General features: G+C 43.3%; 1 protein-coding gene across 3 annotated transcripts in view; it reads right to left on the bottom strand.

The window, feature by feature from the left end:
* Nucleotides 1-847: 847 nt before the first annotated feature.
* The window catches only part of LOC149290539 (uncharacterized), a 50,859-nt gene continuing 32,197 nt past the window's right edge, over nucleotides 848-19,509 (bottom strand). For all 3 annotated transcript variants that reach the window (XM_089489208.1, XM_089489206.1, XM_089489207.1), the window contains exon 4: nucleotides 848-2,662. In XM_089489208.1, the coding sequence (XP_089345334.1) occupies nucleotides 1,668-2,662 (995 nt within the window). In that variant the 3' untranslated portion in view covers nucleotides 848-1,667. The remainder of the gene's footprint in view (nucleotides 2,663-19,509) is intronic.

Here is a 19,509-nt window from a genome sequence, read left to right as displayed (position 1 = left end):
ATCTCCGTATCTTAGCCATGAAGTATCTTTGTCCTTTGTTCTATTGTAATAGGCTTCTTGCAATGACACCCAAAATTGATGTCTCATTTTATACCATACTTTAAGCAATGATCTTCTTATAACATGATGGTTAAAAGTATTATTATCTTCTGGTTTTGTATACCACATATATGCATGTATACCAAGATTCAGGTTAGCTTTTTCTATATTCAATAAATTCTTGTTTTCTAATTTGAACCATTCTTCTAACCGTTTGAGACAAGCTGCATAATAATACAGCTTAAAGTTTGGTATGTTACATCCCCCCGTTGAAGAAAATATCTTTTACTAAGGCAACCATAACAGTTTTGACTCCGTATCCCATCCTGAAGCCTGTTTGAAATGGGTCCAGATAATCTGCTTCATCCAAGACCTCTTGTAGATGAATATCAACTGCCCTCTCAATCATATTGTTTAGAAATGGGAGATGGGAGACTGGTCTGTAATTGTTCATGTCCAAGGGATCTAGGGAAGGCTTCTCCATAAACGGCTATACCACAGCTTCTTTTAATCAAGATGGAAAATAGCCCTAACTAAGAGATGCATCTGTGACATATCTCAGGTGATATAAGAAGGGCAAGGGTCGGGAGGGCAAGTTCTCCTCTTCCCACTTCCAAGGAGCTTGTCCACATCCTCAGTACTCAGATTCAAATTGATCCAGTATGATCTTACTTATGGACACCTTACTTACAACCACTGCAATAATGCTGACATCCAATTTGGCTCTTATCTGAGAGATATTATCTGTGAAATAGTCATTTAAAGCATCATAGTGAGCTGTAGAAGGCAAAGTTTTGTGCAAATTCACAACTTCTGTGCATCAAAGAGACCAGTGTGTTGAAACAGCAAAGAACTTTATTGAAAACACATATCAAAAATTCAGTGTTTAAGCCAGAACTACCAGAATATATTAAAACCCCAAACCTTAAATTCCACCCTCTTCCAAACCCCACCCACAATTCTCACCATCTATCCCCCACTATTAACCAGCCCCACTTTGCCATCCTTCTCACACGCACAATCTCTCCCTGCCCCAGACATTTGAAGAAACTAGCTCCCGTTCTGTTACTACCGGTCCCCAACTTTCTTCAGCCAACATCCCACAAATTCCGAATGCTATCATTGCTTTTCTAACTAGCTGCAACAAATCCCAGCCCCCCATCTAACTAATCTAAACCATGACCCATAATCCCCAGCCAAATTTGTAACTCAAAACAATTATCTATACTAGTAGCAATTAAAACCTAAACTTAACAAAACATAACTTTAAAACATAAACAGACATATGGACAGAAAAACTCTACAAATAAATTCATAAGGGCTTTTAAACACCTCTGGATTGAAAAAATATCTTTGTATTCAATCTTTACAAAAATAATGTTCATTCACTTCATGGATTTGTGTGGCTTCTCTCCTGTGTTGCCTCTCTGGTGTCTCAGGTGGGCTGACTTGTCAGAAAAACATTTCCCACAATGCTGGCATTTGTGAGGCCTCTCTCCTGTGTGGACTCCCTGATGTCTCACTAGGTGTGACTTTGAAGAAAAACATTTCCCACAATGCTGGCATTTGTATGGCTTCTCTCCTGTGTGGATTCTCTGATGTTTCACTAGGCTTGACTTCCGAGAAAATCATTTTCCACAATGCTGGCATGTGTATGGCTTCTCTCCCTTGTGGATTCTCTGGTGTGTCAGTAGGTTTGACTTCTGAGAAAAACATTTCCCACAATGCTGGCATTTGTAAGGCTTCTCTCCAGTGTGGACTCTCTGATGTCTCAGGTGGGCTGACTTGTCAGAAAAACATTTCCCACAATGCTGGCATTTGTGAGGCTTCTCTCCAGTGTGGACTCTCTGATGTCTCAGGTGGGCTGACTTGTCAGAAAAACATTTCCCACAATGCTGGCATTTGTGAGGCTTCTCTCCTGTGTGGACTCTCTGATGTATCACTAGGCTTGACTGCCGACAAAAACATTTCCCACAATGCTGGCATTTGTATGGCTTCTCTCCTGTGTGGACTCTCTGATGTTTCACTTGGGCTGACTTGTCATAAAAACATTTCCCACAATGCTGGCATTTGTGAGGCTTCTCTCCTGTGTGGACTCTCTGATGTGTCACTAGGCTTGACTGCCGACAAAAACATTTCCCACAATGCTGGCATTTGTATGGCTTCTCTCCTGTGTGGACTCTCTGATGTCTCACTAGGTCTGACTTCAAAGAAAAACCTTTCTTACAATGCTGGCATTTGTATGGCTTCTCTCCTGTGTGGACTCTCTGATGTGTCACTAGGCTTGACTTCTGAGAGAACCAATTCCCACAATGCTGGCATTTATATGGCTTTGCTCCTGTGTGGATTCTCTGATGCATGACAAGGACTGATTTGTAGGCATAACTTGTCCCACAATGCTGACATTTGTATGGCTTCTCTCCAGTGTGGACTCTCTGATGTGTCACTAGGACTGACTTCTGAGAAAAACATTTCCCACAATGCTGGCATTTGTATGGCTTCTCTCCTGTGTGGACTCTCCGATGTATGACTAAGACTGACTTGCAAGCAACATTTTTTCCACAATGCTGGCATTTATGTGACTTCTTTCTTGTGTGGACTCTCTCATGACTCACAAGTTCTTCTGTAAAGAAGGACAATCAATGACAAAAATGAATATCAGAATTAAGAGAGGAGGGTGTTACCCTAAGATTTAGCCCTTGTTGAACCCTCCCTATTTGATATTAAATTAATAAAGTTGCTGAGAGTGACCCAAGCATGACATTATTGCAGATGTCCCCAAATCCATGGAACAATCGTATCCCTACTGACAGGAGGAAAGAAGAGATTGTAGTGGAACTGCCTTAAGGGAATCAGTCAAAGCAGATAGTCAAAGGACTGTTGAAAAAAATATTCCATTAAACATGATTAAAAATATTTTGATTGACAAGTGGCATCATGTCCTGTGAGACTGCCATAGAGTACTGAGTCAGAGCCCAAAGCATGATGCAATCTAACTGCAGAGGTCACTTCATGCTCTTTTGCACCAGATGACTCACAACCAATACAGTATACAGCTCACATGCGGATTGGTGTGGATTGTATTGGAGTTGTGTGTACAAGAGATGGTGAAGTTGATGGAAGTCAGAGAGCTTGCAAATGTTTGTATTATTTTGCAACTCAGGAGAACCTCCAAGGACTTGGGTGAAATCAACTGTGTCTGTGAGTTACTTTTAAGTGTGGACAGTAGTCAGTGCATTGCCAAAACCTGTATCTGGATATTTGTTTCAATACTCTGCTATGTTATTGTTGAGCTGAATCAGGAAGTGTTTCTTTCAGATCACGCTGTACATTGGCTTATGAACAGGACTGGAATTCAGAGCCAAGAAGGACCTGAGAGCTGATGTGCCAATCCCTTTTGTCTGAGGTATTTGCATCAAGCATCCGTTGCATTCAATTTGGATTCAGACAATTTTTTCCCCACCCAGGAAACATACTAAAGCGATTTAAACCATTTTGAACCCTCAGTCTCTGTCCGAAAGCAACAATTTCAGTATAAATGTCTGCCCCGATATTTACTGTTCTTTGGTGTCAGTCCCGTTGCAGATAGAAACTCTGTTGGTTTACATGGCTAAGTGCCTCAATATACTCAACAAAACCACTTTCCGTTCCCTTGCAGGACCCTCAGCAATTGGAATCAAGAACATTCTAGGAAATGTATTACCATTAATATAGCTTTACATTGTTCACCAATCCCACCTTTGTTACTTACCTCTTGTGTGTATGTACGAATGCTTGTGTGTGTGTGCGTGCGTGCGTGCATGCATTTTTGCTTTTTCCCTAACTAAAACATAAAAACCCATTTGAAATGCCTCTGGAGTTATGTGAGATTTCGTGCCTGGTATAGTTGGGCTGACCTCCGAGGTCACTGTTGCCTGAACAAAATTATGTCTCTTCTTTGGGCTAAGTACCAAATCCCCCCCCCCCCCCAAAGCATAGCACTTGCAAGTGTCCTCCCCAGGCTCCAGCATTTTGGGTAACAAAGGGCCTCTGGAACCAAAAATGCAGCTAAGCAAGCTCAGGTTGGAAAATAAAAGTGCCTTTTCTCTAATTGTGTCCTCCTTTCCTTCCTTCCTAAATATTACTCATAATTGCTAAATAAAACCACTTTATATGACTGAAAACAAGGACCTGAGCCGGTTCTCATTAGTTCACTGAAACCAGTTCTGAAAGTCTGTCAGAACTGCCTCCAAATCCCCAAGGCCCCTCTCCTGGCCCTTCCCAGGGGTCCCTTCCTCTCCGCACAGAGCTAGGCGATCCTGGCTTGGCTCCTGCCTTCCCCTCCTGGCTCCCAGAGGCTTGATCCACTTCACTTTCTCCCTCTGCTCTCTAACCTTCTTTCTTGCCCATCAGCATCTCATTTTCAGCATCTCTTCCCTGCCTTTCACTTTTTCACTTTCCGTCCGTCTCTTTATCACAGACACATACCCAAAGAGTGTGATGCATAAAAGGGACACTTTGAGACCCATTTGTTGGGAAAGGCAGGATAATCAATATACAAATAATTCATTGGCAAAGGCAGAGCAAAGGAGCTGGGACCTGGACTCCAATTTTGGTGAGGGTCAAGCGCCAAGGAGCAGCCTTAAAACAGCCTTAAAACATGTATCAGACAGGCATGGACTACTGATGGGGTTTGGGGGAGATCTCAGGGGCAACCCTACATTGTATTGCTGGGGGGGTCGGAATGAAATAATATTTTGCATCCCACAGCATCCCTTTTGGGAAGTGGAGTCCATTTTGCCACTGTTGGGCCCTCTTTGAGCCATTGCAGGCCCAAGGGAGGTCTTTCCCCCAAGAAGACTCTCCAGAGCCTTAAAAGGATGGAAGAGGGGCCAAAAAAGGTAGGAAACCTGACCAGGGATGTGCTGAGTACCATTAGGGTGTGAAAATCATTAATCTCTATGGCTTCTTTCCATAAAATCCTAGAATAGGCAGTTTAGGATGGAGTATTTAGAATCCTTAGATACTGGAGAAAAATAGTGCCTCACTGAACTACAGATTCAAATACTCTATCACAATTAAACTACACTTGAAAGGGATCTAGGAGTCCTAGTAAACAAGAAGTTGAACATGGGCCAGCAGTGTGATGCGGAAGCTAAAAAGGCCAATGTCATTCTGGGCTGCGTCAATATGAGTATAGTTTCTAGATCAAGGGAAGTAATAGTGCCACTCTATTCTGCTTTGGTCAGGCCTCCCTTGGAATATTCCTGTGTCCAGTTCTGAGCCCCACAATTCAAAAAAGATGTTGTGAAGTTGGAACATGCCCAGAAGAGGGCAACCAAAGTTGTGACGGATCTAGAAACCATCAAGCCCTATGAGCAGCGGATTAGAGAGCTGGGTATGTTTACCCTGGAGAAAAGAAAGTTAAGCGTGGATGTGATATCTAAATATAGGAAAGGGTCATATTAAGGATGGAGCAAGCTTGCTTTCTGCTGCTACAGAGAAAAGGAGACACCACAATGGATGCAAGCCACAGGGAAAGAGTTTCCACCTAAACATTAGGAGAACCTTTGTGACAGTAAGAGCTCTTTGACAGTGGAACATACTCCCTTAGAGTTTGGTGGAGTCCTCTTCTTTAGAGGCCTTCAAAGAGAGGCTGGATGGCCATCTCTTGGGGGTGATTTGAATGTGTATTCCTGCATGGCAGAAAGGGGTTGAACTGGATGGCCCTTGTGGTCTATTCCAACTCTATGATTCTATAATTCTAGTGCAACCATAGCAACATGATAATATAGTATGAAAGGGGCCTTACTCTTTATATAAAGAGTAATGGATTCAGGTTCCTTACCTACAGAAGCCACATTCTCATAATTGTCCATCATTACATAATTGTACAAAAGTTTCTGTTTCTTCGTCAACAGTTTCCATTCATCTTCATTGAAATATACTGCCACATCTGCAAAGGTGACCTGAAATAGAAAATAGCCCTCATCCAGAGAGTGACTAAGCAAAAGGGGAGGAAAGGACATGGTGCATCCCAAATATTATTTCATCCCTTCAGAATTCAGTCCACGAAATAAACTTTAAATTCTGTCAGCAAGAAAAAAGCTACTGCCTGTGAGATCCACTTTGTCTCAAATCCTTTCAATATAATAAAGAATATAATTTAGGACATGGGTGGGATATTGAGGATGAATTGGGATACCGACTTTCCCAAAATATATAGTACATTCAGCCACAAAACAATTATGGTGCATTTAGCCATTTCTTGCCAAATTTCAGAGGAAATGTCATTCGTAAAAAACAGTTCTGGGGAGCACTGTGTACATGAGGGCCACTGGGCCCACCCCCAATTTAGATCCAGAGATGGTCTCCCCTATCCCCAACATTTTACAGACCAGAAAAGCAAGGCACATGTGGATAAGCAACACTAGAAGGTGGTGAGGATGGCCAAGGTTGTTGATGAGCAAGATCACACAAGCTAGGAAGGGCACAGCAGTTTGCTTTTGACTCAGCCTCCTGGCAAGGGAAGACCCTGGCAGATTCTCTCCTCTCCTCCCTTTTGAGTTGATGAGGTGCAAACTCCTTGGAAGTCATTTTGCAGCAACCCAAGAGAGCCGAGGAGAAGTGGGAAAGTCGGTGGAGGAGAGAGAAACTGGGACATTTTTGAAAGCCCCTGAAAAAGTGGGGTGACAGAGGATTAACCAGGACTTTCTCTGCCAAACTGGGACAATATGTTCTCCACTTGCTTTCATGAGCTGGCTCAGCAGTGACACAAATGAAACTAATAGGATGTTGACTCACCAAAGAGTTGTTGTTCTTTGACAGCCTCTTTCTCTTGGAGCACAACACCCTCCGCTTGGCCTCTGTGTTGGCCATTACGTGGGCGGGGAGGTGGGGGTCCTGGTAGCCTGCAGTTGGGTCTCTTCCAGTAAAATATGTCCCAAAGCTGTATACAAGGAAGCCGAGATGAAGTTCCTGAGAAAAGAGACTAGGGTTAGGCTTGGTTTGTCAAGAAATCCTGCATCACTCAAAGACACAGAGAACAGCATGCTGCTAGTGAGATATGCAGGTGACATATGCCTCCTTTGAGCCAATGCAGAGGTGGGCATCCCCTTCCTCCCTCTTCACCAAACAAAGCCCCCTGGACCTAGCATGGATTCACTGCAGCTCCCCTACACAACAGATACTCCATGTTAAAACGCTTTTGACGTTGCTATGTTGCGCAGCACGTGAGGCAACACGTTAACCTATGGTGCCAGATTCTGCACCTTGACTGTAGTCAGTAGCTTGTGAACTGAAGAAACACCTGTCGCTTTCTCAATGAGCAAAGAGACACTGTAATCTTCTCTCAGATGAGGCTTTTATGCATATAAGAGTTTCCACTGTGTACAACACTATATACATCAACACCATCCACACCAGTAACAACCCACTCTGAGGCACACACTGTCTCACTCTTCCTCAGTGACAGTTGAGAATGACAGCTGACAGGTGCATCAACATTCCAGTGCAGATACAGAATTAGTCAGTTTTAAAAGAGTAGAAGCACCCAAGTTGAATTTTTATCCTGTAAAAATGGTTTTGCTTTTTAAAATTAACCAGTTTGTTTTTCTGTCTAATCCTTGTTCTTCTTGTTGTTTGTTTGTATGTTCGCTTGTATCATTCTTGGTAGTATGAGATGGTCTGGCCTGCCTCCTTCCTTCTTCCCTGAAAATCTCTTAATAAGAAAACTGGGGAGACTTTTAAAACCTCCCAAAGGAGCCACTTTTGGCCTTTTTTAGGGAACGAGCCTCCTCTTAGAAGCCAAAGCCCAATGTTTGTGAATAATACTAATAAGGCTTATATTAAAACTATCCTCCCCATTTCTGATCCCTTTTAAAACCCATTTTCCCCAGAAGGAGCAGAGCTGTGTAAGAAAACCCTATCTGAAAAGACACACAAAACACACACAAAGAGACACACTTCTTTCCCTTTGGCCCAAGGAGCCTGACCTCCTTCTGACTCTGGAGCCTCAGGAGAGAAAGAGAAGCCTCTGTTCAACTGAAGCCTCAGAGAAGGTTCCGGAACAATATTCCCACAGTCACAAGCAGCACAAAATGGCCGCTGGAACACAAAATGGCCACCTCCAACTCAGTGTTTGGCAGCTGGAGGCCTCCGCACACCAGTAAAGCCTACCACTTCCAGGCCTTGTCCCTCTGCTCCCTCTCCACTCCCGTCTGTCTGTCTGTCTGTCTGTCTGTCTCTCTCTCTCCCCCCCCCCTTCCTTCCTCCCTCGCAGAGCTAAATAGAGAGGCAGAAGCTCCTCCCCTTCTTCATTCTGGCCAATGGGGGCAGAGGAGCTGGAAGGCCCCGCCCCCTGCCCCACCCTCACAGGCTCCTCCTGCAGTTAATATGGAACAAGGCAGGAGGGACTAACGGACCCTGGAGCCCCAGCCACACGGACACTGGCCAAAGGCACACATTCCCAGAGCCTAAGACAGATGAAATGGCAGCCCTATGCAGGGCAGGACCCTCCTCTCTCTGGCCCTGTGGATGCTGGGAGATCCAGTCCAGGGAATGCACTGTAAACCCCATTGGCAAGAGGAAAGGCTACTACTACTCTCTGATATCTCACTAGGTGTCAGAACCTGTTATTAAGATCAGTTATAAGGTTATATCTTTTCAGTTCATGTCCATTCACTTGATTTTAAAACCTCCCAAAGGACCTACTTTTGGCGTAATTTGGGGGACAATTGTCGTCTTAGTGGCTCTCCTATGAGAGACCCCTCCTCTTTTGACCCAAATCCTTTATGAGGCCAAAAACCGCTTTGTTAGGAAGCGAACACCGAATATCTCAGGAAGGCTCTATATCTGCGAGGGTTGGAATCCTCTGATCAATGGTCCACATCCAAACGTATACCAAAAGTAGGAAGTCTATTGTGAGAGCATTGCAGTAGTGATCTGTAACCCTTTTTTGCAGAGTCTGAGGCTTCAGGGGAAAATGTACACTTTTAAAATTATTATTATTATAATTAACCTTTATTTATAAGGCGCTGTAAATTTACACAGCGTTGTACATACAAAAACGCCCCCTGCTAGTTCCCCACCCCAGACACACTTAGCCAGGTCCCCATCACAACCCAGCCTCACTGAAGACATTTGCAACATTGCCAGCTAGTTGTCTAAAACAACACTCCAAAGCAGTTAATGGGGCCCCACTTAGAAACTAACACCACTTTAATATTCTACCCATATACTCTCCACCCCCCACCCCCCAACATCACAGCTAACAGAACAATATAGGTCAGATATCTCAAAACATACATGAAGTGATTATATAGGAACTGAATATATACAGCCTTATAACTAGGGTTGCCATAAGTGAGGACCTCCAAACCGGGACAAATGTAGGACAAATGTAGGGCAACTTTTTTAAATGTAGGACACATTTTTATAAAAATGGAGGACAGGCAAAAAAAGAGTTTTTTTTTAAAAAATGTTAATATAAATGCATGTTTTTAGGCATGATCAAAATGGAGGACATTTTGGCATTATTCTTAGACAGATGGCAGAAATGGACTTGCCCTCGGGTTCAACTGTACTTCTCAGAAGTGTGTACTTGGGCAAGGGACTGTGGTTTTTCTTCACTGCGCATGAGTTTGTAAAAATCACAGCAAGTTACATAAGCAAGTTACATTGGCCGTGCCTCAGAGGCTTTCTGATATCAATATCACCATCACCATCATTATCACCATCATCATCATCATCATCATCATCATCATCATCATCATCATCATCATTGGCCAAGAAAGGCAGACTTGTTAGCATTCAAAGCACCATAGATACACAGAAAATGCACTTGCATATATTTAATAATAAAAAATAATGAAAAAATAAATAAAAAACAAGGCAGGGGTGTATATATTTGATAATAAAAAATAACGTAATAAAATAAAAAAAAGCAATAATAAAAATTAATGAAATAAAATAAAAACAAGCAATAATAAAAATTAATGAAATAAAATAAAAGCAAGAATAATAACATTAATAAAATAAAATAAAAGCAAGCAATAATAACATTAATAAAATAAAATAAAAGCAAGCAATAATAACATTAATAAAATAAAATAAAAGCAAGCAATAATAACATTAATAAAATAAAATAAAAGCGAGCAATAATAAAAATTAATAAAATGAAATAAAAACGAGCAATAATAAAAATTAATAAAATGAAATAAAAACGAGCAATAATAAAAATTAATAAAATAAAAAAATAAAAAGCAATAATAAAAATTAATAAAATAAAAAATAAAAAGCAATAATAAAATTAATAAAATAAAATAAAAAAGCAATAATAAAATTAATAAAATAAAATAAAAACAAGCAATAATAAAATTAATAAAATAAAATAAAAACAAGCAATAATAACATTAATAAAATAAAATAAAAACAAGCAATAATAAAAATTAATAAAATAAAATAAAAACAAGCAATAATAAAATTAATAAAATAAAATAAAAACAAGCAATAATAAAATTAATAAAATGAAATAAAAACGAGCAATAATAAAAATTAATAAAATAGAAAATAAAAAGCAATAATAAAAATTTAAAAAATTAAATAAAATAAGTATTTTATATATTTAAAAATAATTAAAAAACCCCAAAAAACCAAGGCAGACCTAATGGCCACTGACTCAGCTTTCCTCCTCCTCCTCCTCCTCTGCCCCAATTCTGCCCTGGCCCCTGGCCTAAGTTCAGGCACCCTTCCTCCGTCTCCTTGCTCCTCCTCGTCCTCCTCCTCCTTATGAAACCCGATGAGGAACGCCTTAGGGAGCTAGGGATGTTTAGCCTGGGGAAGAGAAAGTTAAGAGGTGATATGATAGCCCTGTTTAAATACTTGAAGGGATGTCATATTGAGGAGGGAGCAAGCTTGTTTTCTGCTGCTCCAGAGACTAGGAGTCTATTCAGATTGACTGTAGACTACTAAGGTAGGAAGAAAATTTGCATGTTGATGGTGATTGGCTGAGAGACAAAGAGGAAGGAGGAGCCTTTGTGGGGCTCTGGAAGTCTATTCAGATTGACTGTAGACTACTGAGGTAGGAAGGAAATTTGCATGTGTGCGGTGATTGGCTGAGGCTTCTGGGAGATGAAGTCCAAAACACCTGGTGGGCTGGAGTTTGAGGATCCCCGATTTAAAGCATCACAGTGAGCTGTGATAGCTCTTACAATGGGTCCTGGGGGTGGGTACATCAGTCTGGTGCAAGATACCCCCACCTCATTTCAATAGTCCAATTATGCTTCTCTTCCCTTGACACTTTCACTCCTTCCTTCCTTCCTTCCTTCCTTCCTTCCTTCCTTCCTTCCCCCTCCAGCCAGGCAGAGAGCTGAGCCAAGCCAGAAACAACCCTTTCTCTCCCCCAATTCCTCCAGGGGCCAAGGAAGGCAGCAGAGGCAAGGCAGCAGCGAGAGGGGCATGGCCAGGACTGTAGATCCCCCCAAGGCCAGAGGATGCCAGCCAGGAGACAGCCTTCTCCCTTAACATCCCTGGCTCCCAGTGGCAGGGACGCAGTGGTGAATGGTGGGTGAGGCTGTGGGTGCCACTATAAAGGGTCCCTTCAGTCTGCCCTGGGAACAACCCTCACCCGTCTGAGGACAGAGGATCAGCTCTTTTTTCCTTGTGTACTTTTATTTCATATCTTTGTGGACAGATCTGTGGTGGGACACTTGGAGGGAGATGGGCATGGGCAAAGATAATATGATTCAGATGGTGAATTGGGGGGTGGAGAGATATTGACTGTGGAGCAGCTATATAAGATGTGCAGGGTATGCTAACAGGGTGAAATGTCGTTACAGCGGAAGAGATTGATGTTTGATATCTATCTTCCCTTCTATTCACCCTGCTATCCCAAAAGAGAAGGAAAGCATACCAAAACAACCACAGAACCTTTGCCTGCTCTTGTGTAATGCCAGGTCAGTCAAACATAAAACGTAGATAGTACATGATCTCCTACTGGACAAAGAGGCTGACCTGGCTTGTTTCACGGAGACCTGGCTGGGTGATGAGACCTCAGCCACCTGGGCTCGGGCCTTACCAGCCGGGTTCTCTGTCAGTGAGCAGGTAAGGGGACGTCGCTTTGGTCCATCAAGACAATCTTGCTTTGGTCTGGATACCTATCCATAAGATGGACCACATCGAATGTATTTGCCTCAGCTTAAAGACTAGGGAAAGTCTGTGGATTATGTTGGTTTAATGTCCACTCCGTTGCTTAACAGACTTCCTAGCGGAGCTGACACAACTGGTCTCGGAGCTGCTGCTGGAGTCGCCTAGGCTTTTAGTCCTGGGCGACCTCAACATCCCCCTCGAGGCCGGTGTAAGGAACGTATCTGGTGCAGCTCAGGAGTCCATGGTCAGCATGACAAACATGGGCCTTTCCCATAGTTTCTGAGCCCACGCACTGTGCAGGTCATACTCTCGATGTGGTCTTCTGTACGGAACAGGCACATCTGTGGGCGGAGGTAGTCAATATCTCCGCATTGACATGGACCATGGATCATTTCCTGGTCAAGGTTGGGCTGAAGGCCACTATTCCCCCCGTCAGGGGTGGAGGACCTATTAAAATGGTCCGCCCTCGAAGGTTGATGCAACCCACTAGGTTACAAGAGGCCTTAGAGGGTTTGATGGCTGGTAATGCCTGCGATTCTGTTGAAGCTCTGATCAATACTTGGAACAACGGTCTTACCAGAGCTATAGACACTATTGATCCCAAGTGCCCTTTTCCAACCCGCTTTAAATCGCAATTCGTGGGATACTAAAGATCTCAAAATAATGAAGGGGTTGGACAACGGCTAGAGTACCGCTGGCAGAAATATGGACTGATACCTGATAAGGGTTTTTTCTTAAATCCTATGGAGTAGCAATAGATGCAGCTAAGAAGTCCTTCTACTCTGCATCTATTGCATCTGCAAAGTCTCATCCAGCAGAGCTATTCAGGGTGGTAAGGGACTTGACTCAAATGCCTCCACCCTGAACTCTTTATTGGAACCTACAAAAGTCTGCTCTCATGCTTTTAATAACAACTTCGCAGACAAAATCTCTCAGATAAGAATCAATTTGGACTCTGGCTTTACAACAGATGCGACAGGAGAGATATCCAGAGCCTCCCCCTATACAGTTCTTCTGGATGCGCCGGGGGTTCAGGAGCCTCCCCTTCCTTCCCTCATTTCTTCCTTTGAGGAAACCACAATGGAGCCCAAGGTGCAGAGCTGGAAAGTCAGGAAAGGAAGGATCTAGTTTGGAAATATAGCTGTCCCTGTGTATCCTGTATATTTGTGTGCGTGTGTGTGTGTTTGCCTCTGCTGTTCCTATGGCTGGGAATGGAGCTGAGGACGGAGGACTGAAGAAAGGGTCAGTTTTGGGCAAATTCAGAACTTCTGTGCAACAAAGAGTCCAATGTGTTGAAATAGCAAAGAACTTTATGGTGAACACATAGAAATTCCGTGTTTAAGCCAGAACTGCCCACTCCAATCCAAACAGTATATTAAAACCCCAAAACCTAAAATATCACCCTCTTCCAAACCTAGCCCCCCACCTCCAGTTCCCACAGTCTGTGCCGCACAGGTAACAAGGCCCCTTCGCAATTCCCACAAACCAGCCCTTTCTTTGAATACCGACCTCCAACTTTCTTCAGCCAACATGCCACAAATTCCAAAAGCTATCATTCCCATAACTCATATATAACAAATCCCAGCCCCCCCCCCCAGCTACCTAAACTATACCACAACCCACAATTACAAGCCAAAGTAATTATCTACATATACTATTACCAGTAAAAACCCAAACTTAACAAAATACAACCTTAAAACATAGACATATAGATAGACAAACCGTACAAGCAAAATCACAAGGGACTATTCTTAGCACCACTGGATTGAACATATATTTTTTGTATTCCTTAATGACAAAAATAACATTAGTTCACTACTGGGTTTTCTGTGGCTTCTCTCCTGTGTGGACTCTCTGATGTTTTACTAGGTCTGACTTCTGAGAAAGACATTTCCCACAATGCTGGCATTTGTATGGCTTCTCTCCTGTGTGGACTATCTGATGTCTCACTAGGTTTGACTTCGAAGTAAAACATTTCTCACAATGCTGGCATTTGTATGGCTTCTCTCCTGTGTGGACTCTCTGATGTGCCACTAGGACTGACTTCGTATAAAAACATTTCCCACAATGCTGGCATTTGTATGGCTTCTCTCCTGTGTGGACTCTCTGATGTGCCACTAGGACTGACTTCATATAAAAACATTTCCCACAATGCTGGCATTTGTATGGCTTCTCTCCTGTGTGGACTCTCTGATGGATCACTTGGACTGACTTTGAAGAAAAACATTCCCCACAATGCTGGCATCTGTATGGCTTCTCTCCTGTGTGGACTCTCTGATGTATGACAAGGATTGACTTGTAAGCAAAATGTTTCCCACAATGCTGGCATTTATGTGACTTCTTTCCTCTGTGGACTCTCTCATGACTCAAGTGTTCTTCTGTAAAGAAAGACAAGCACAGATGAGACTGAAAATCAGAGTTAAGAGAGGAGGGTATTACCCCATGGTTTAGCCCTCATTCATCCCTCCTTATTAGAGATAAAATTAAGAAAGTTTCTGTGAGTAACTGAAGCATGATCCTGCTGTTTATGGCCCTAAATCCATGGAACGATTGTATATTTACTTATAAGAGTCAACAAAGAAGAGATTGGAGGGGGTCTACCTTAGGGGAATCACTAGAAGGAGATATTCAGACAAAGGACTGTTGAAAAAATATTCCATTAAACATGTGCAAAAATACTTTGATTGACAGGTGTCATCATATCCTGTGAGACTGCCATCGAGTCCTAAGTCACAGCCCAAGGCATGATGGAAGCTAAATGCAGAGGTCCCTTCATGCTGTTTGGCACCAGGAGATGACTCACAACCAATACAGTATGCAGCTCTCATGCGGATTGGATAGGAGTTGTGTGTACAAGGGATGTTGAAGATGATGGAATTCAGAGAGGAGAGCTTGCAAATATTTGTATTATTTTGCAACTCAAGATAGAGAACCTCTAAGGATTTAGATGAAACCAACTGTGTTTGTGACTTATTTTTAAGTGTGAAAAGTGGTCAGTGCATTGCCAATATCTATATATCTGGCTATTTACTTCCGTACTCTGCTATGTTATTGCTGAGCTGCATCTCAAAGTGTCATCCTCAGATTGTAGTGTACACTGGATTTTGAACACAATCGAAATTCAGAGCCAAGAAGGACTCGAGATTCTATGTGCTAATGATTTTTGTCTGAGATATTTGCACCAAGGACCCATTGCATTCAATTTGGTTTCAGACCATCCACCCCCACCCCCCCACCCCCCGCCAGAAACATTCTAAAGTGATTTAAACCTTTTTGAACACTCAGTTACATGGATTTGTAACTGGTTGACTGGCTGAACCCAATGATGGCTCCTTTTCATCCTGGAGAGAAGTGACCAGTGGGGTCCCACAGGGTTCTGTCCTGGGCCCAGTGCTATTCAAAATTTTTATCAATGACCTGGATGACAGAATTGAGGGTATACTTATCAAATTTGCAGATGACACCAAATTAGGAGGAGTAGCTAATACCTCTGAGGAATGGATCAAACTTCAGTATGACCTGAATAGACAAAGCTGGGCCAAAGCTAAAAAAATGAATTTCAACATAGGGAAATGTAAGGTACTGTACTCAGGCCGGAAAAATAAATGGGTGACTCCTGGCTGAATGAAACTACATGTGAAAGGGATCTAGGAGTCCAAGTAGACCACAAGTTGAACATGAGTCAACAGTGTGATGCGGCAGCTAAAAAGGCCAATGCAGTTTTTGGCTGCATCAATAAAAGTATAGTGTCTAGAACAAGGGAAGTAATAGTGCCACTCTATTCTGCTTTGGTCAGAGCCCACCTGGAATACTGTGTCCAGTTCTAGACACCACAATTCAAAAAGGACAGAACAATGGAAGCAAGGCACAGGAAAAGAGGTTCAGCCTAAACATTAGGAAGAACTTCCTGACAGTAAGAGCTATTCAACAGTGGAATATACTCCCTCAGAGCATATTAGCGTCTCATTCTGGTTATTACTATTATTCCTTCTTTGAAGGGTTTTAAAGGTCTTTGAAGGACTTTAAACAAAGGCTGGGTTGCCATCTACTGGGTATTCTTTCAATGTGTTTCCTGCATGGTAAGGGCTTGAACCAGATGGTCCTTGTGGTCTATTCCAGCTCTATGATTCTATGATTCTAAAGTGGAATCATAGTGCCATGATTATGTAGTATAAAAGGGACCTCAGTCTTCATAGGAAAGGCAATGAATTCAGCTTCCTTACCCACAGAGGCCACATTCCCGTAATTCTCCATCATCACATCCTTGTACATAAGTCTCTGCTTCTTCGTCAACAGTTTCCATTCGTCCTCAGTGAAATATACTGCCACATCCGCAAAAGTTACCTGCAACAGAAAATAGCCCTCATCCAGAGAATGACTAAGCAAAAGGGGAGGAAAGCACATGGTGCATCCAAATATTATTTGATCACTTTAGAATTCAGTCCAGGAAATAAACTTTAAATTCTGTCAGCAAGAAAAAAGCTACTGCCTTTGAGATCCAGTTTGTCTAGAATCTTTTCAATATAATACATAATATAATTTAGGCCATGCCTGGGATATTGATGATGGATTAGGATACTGACTATCCAAACACATACAGTACATTTAGCCACCAAAGAATTATGGTGCATTTAGACATTTCTTGCCACATTTCTGAGACAAACGTCATTTTTAATAATGCTTCTGGGGAGCACTCTGGGCTTGAGGGCCACTGGGCTCACCCCATATTTAGATCCAGAGATGTTCTTCCATAGCCCCAAACATTTCATAGATAGGAAAAGCAAGACACATGTGGACAAGCAACCCAGAAGGCAGTAAAGATGGCCAAAGTTGTTTCTGAGGAAGAACACATAAGCTAGGAAGGGCACAGCAGTTTGCTTTTGCTTCAGCCTCCTGGGAAGGGCCATATCCTGTCTCCTTCTTTCCTCTCCTCTCCCCACTTTTGAGTTGATGGGGTGCAGACTCCATTGCACTCAGGAACTGAAGTGAGCTGAGAAGGGGGAAGTGGGAGGAGGAGAGAGCAACCAGGACATTTTTAAAAGCCCCTGAAATAATGAGGTGTCAGAGGATTAACCAGGACTTTCTCTGCCAAACTCCGACAGTATTTTATTTGCTTCCTTTCATAAATTGGTCCAGCAGTGACACAGATGAAGCTATTAGGATATTGACTCACCAAAGAGCTGTTGTACTTCGGCAGCCTCTTTCTCTTCGAGCACAACTCCCTCCGCTTGGCCTCTGTGTCAGCCATCAGGTGGGCAGGGGGTCCTTGTGGCCCTGCACTTGGTCAATTCCAGAAAGAGAGGCCCAAAGCCGTGTACAAGGAGGCTGAGATGAAGTTCCTGAGAGAAGGGACCAGGATTAGGATTGGCTTGGCAAGAAACACTGCAGCACCCAAAGACACAAAGAACATCATCCTGCTGGTGAGATACGCAGGTGACATATGACTCCTTTGGGCCAATGCAGAGGTGGGCATCCCCTTCCTCCCTCTGCATCAAATAAAGCCCCCTGGACCTAGCATAGATTCACTGCAGCTCCCCTACACAAGAGATACTCCATTCCTTCTTGGAGTGGTGGGGGATCAGGGGATGGGGAATTGGAGAGGGCCTTGGTTATGTCCCCGTAGCTAGATGTGAAATGGTTGCATCATTTGTTGTAACCTCCTGACCTCCCTAGTGACCCTCAGAGGAAGATGCCTTCATTTTGCTTCTCACTACATAAACACAGCTGCATGCTTTTTCAATACCTCACACCCAACACTCTCACTAGGCATGGAATGGCCATGTGGGATTGCTTCCACAATTCTATGGTAGGACCTGTGTCAGTGAATGGCCAGTTTTAGCCTGATCCCACTTGTAGCAACACTGGAGAATAGAGGCCCAATGTTTGTGAAGAATAATAATAAGGCTTGTATTAAAACTGTTCTCCCCATTTCTGATCCCTTTTAAAACCCATGTTCCCCAGAAGGAGCAGAGCTGTGTAATAAGAAAACTCTCTCAGAAAAGAGACACACTTCCTTCCTTTTGGCCCAAAGAGCCTGGCCCCCTTCTGACTCTGGAGCTTCAGGAGAGGAAAAGAGGCCTCTGTTCAATTGAGACCTCAGAGAAGGTTCCGGAACATTATTCCCCACAGTCACAAGCAGCACAAAATGTCCACCAGAACACAAAATGGCTGCCACAACACAAAATGGCCACCAGAACACAAAATGGCTGCCAGAACACAAAATTGCCACTAGAACACAAAATGGCAGCTGAAACACAAAATGGCTGCTTCCGCCTAAGCACTTGGCAGTTAACATTTTAGGCCTTCAGGGGAGAGAGAGAGACTGAGGGGAAGAGTGGAAGGAGGTCCTGGAGGGAGGGGGCCTTGGGAGATATAGGGCCTTCCTGAGATATTCAGGGTTCGCTTCCTAACAAAGGGGTTTCTGGCCTCATAAAGGATTTGGGGCAAAGTGGGTCTGAAAGGCAGTAGTAGCCTTGTCTCTTTCCAATGGGACTTAAAGTATATTTCCTGGACAGGATCTCCCAGCATCCACATGGCCAGAAAGAAAAGGGGGCCCTGCCCTGCAGTAAGGTCCCTCCAATCCCTCTGAACTGAGGACTACAACTCCCATGTCTTCTTCATTCTTTCTTTCTTTCTTTCTTTCTTTCTTTCTTTCTTTCTACCTAGCTGCCTTGTGTTAGTGGTGTTACTGCTCTTGTTGTCGTTGTGTGCCTCCAAGTTGTTTCTAACGTATGGCAACCCTAAGGAAAGCCTGTTGCAGGGTTTTCTTGGCAAGATTTGTTCAGAAGTGGTTTTGCAAGTGCCTCCCTCTGAGGCTGAGAGAGTGTGACCTGCCTAAGGTCACTCAGTGAGTTTCCATGGCCAAAAGGGCATTCGAACCCTGGGCTCCAGGGTCACAGTCCAATGCTCCAGCCACTAAACCACACTGTCTCTTTTTTGAGGCTTTGTTGTTTTTTGTGGAGTAGCCCGAATTCATTGCCGACTTCTGGGGAGCCTCTCCTGGGGTTTTCTTGGCAAGAGTTGTTCAAAGGAGATTTGCCATTGCCTTCCCTGAGGCTGAGAGAGTGTGGCTTCTTGCCCAAGGGACCCAGATGGTTTCATGGAGGAGTGGGGCACTAGACTCTGGCCTCCAGAGTTGAAACCCAACACTCAAACCACTGCACCACACTGCCTCCCATTCCCATGTACAACTTGTGAAATAATTGCAGACTTATTTCTGTTCTTCATGTGTGTCTTCAAGTCATTTCTAACTTATGGTGACCCCAAGGCAACCTTATCATGGGGTTTCCTTGGTATGTTTCTTCAGAGAGGGGTCTCCAATGCCATTGAGGCTGAGAGAGTGTG

This window comes from Sceloporus occidentalis, unplaced genomic scaffold (genome assembly GCF_023333645.1).
Source record: "Sceloporus occidentalis isolate IW3139 unplaced genomic scaffold, rSceOcc1.0.p SCAF_39, whole genome shotgun sequence".
In the NCBI taxonomy this organism is placed as follows: Eukaryota; Metazoa; Chordata; class Lepidosauria; order Squamata; family Phrynosomatidae; genus Sceloporus; species Sceloporus occidentalis.
This window is presented reverse-complemented; position numbering and strand designations above follow the sequence as displayed.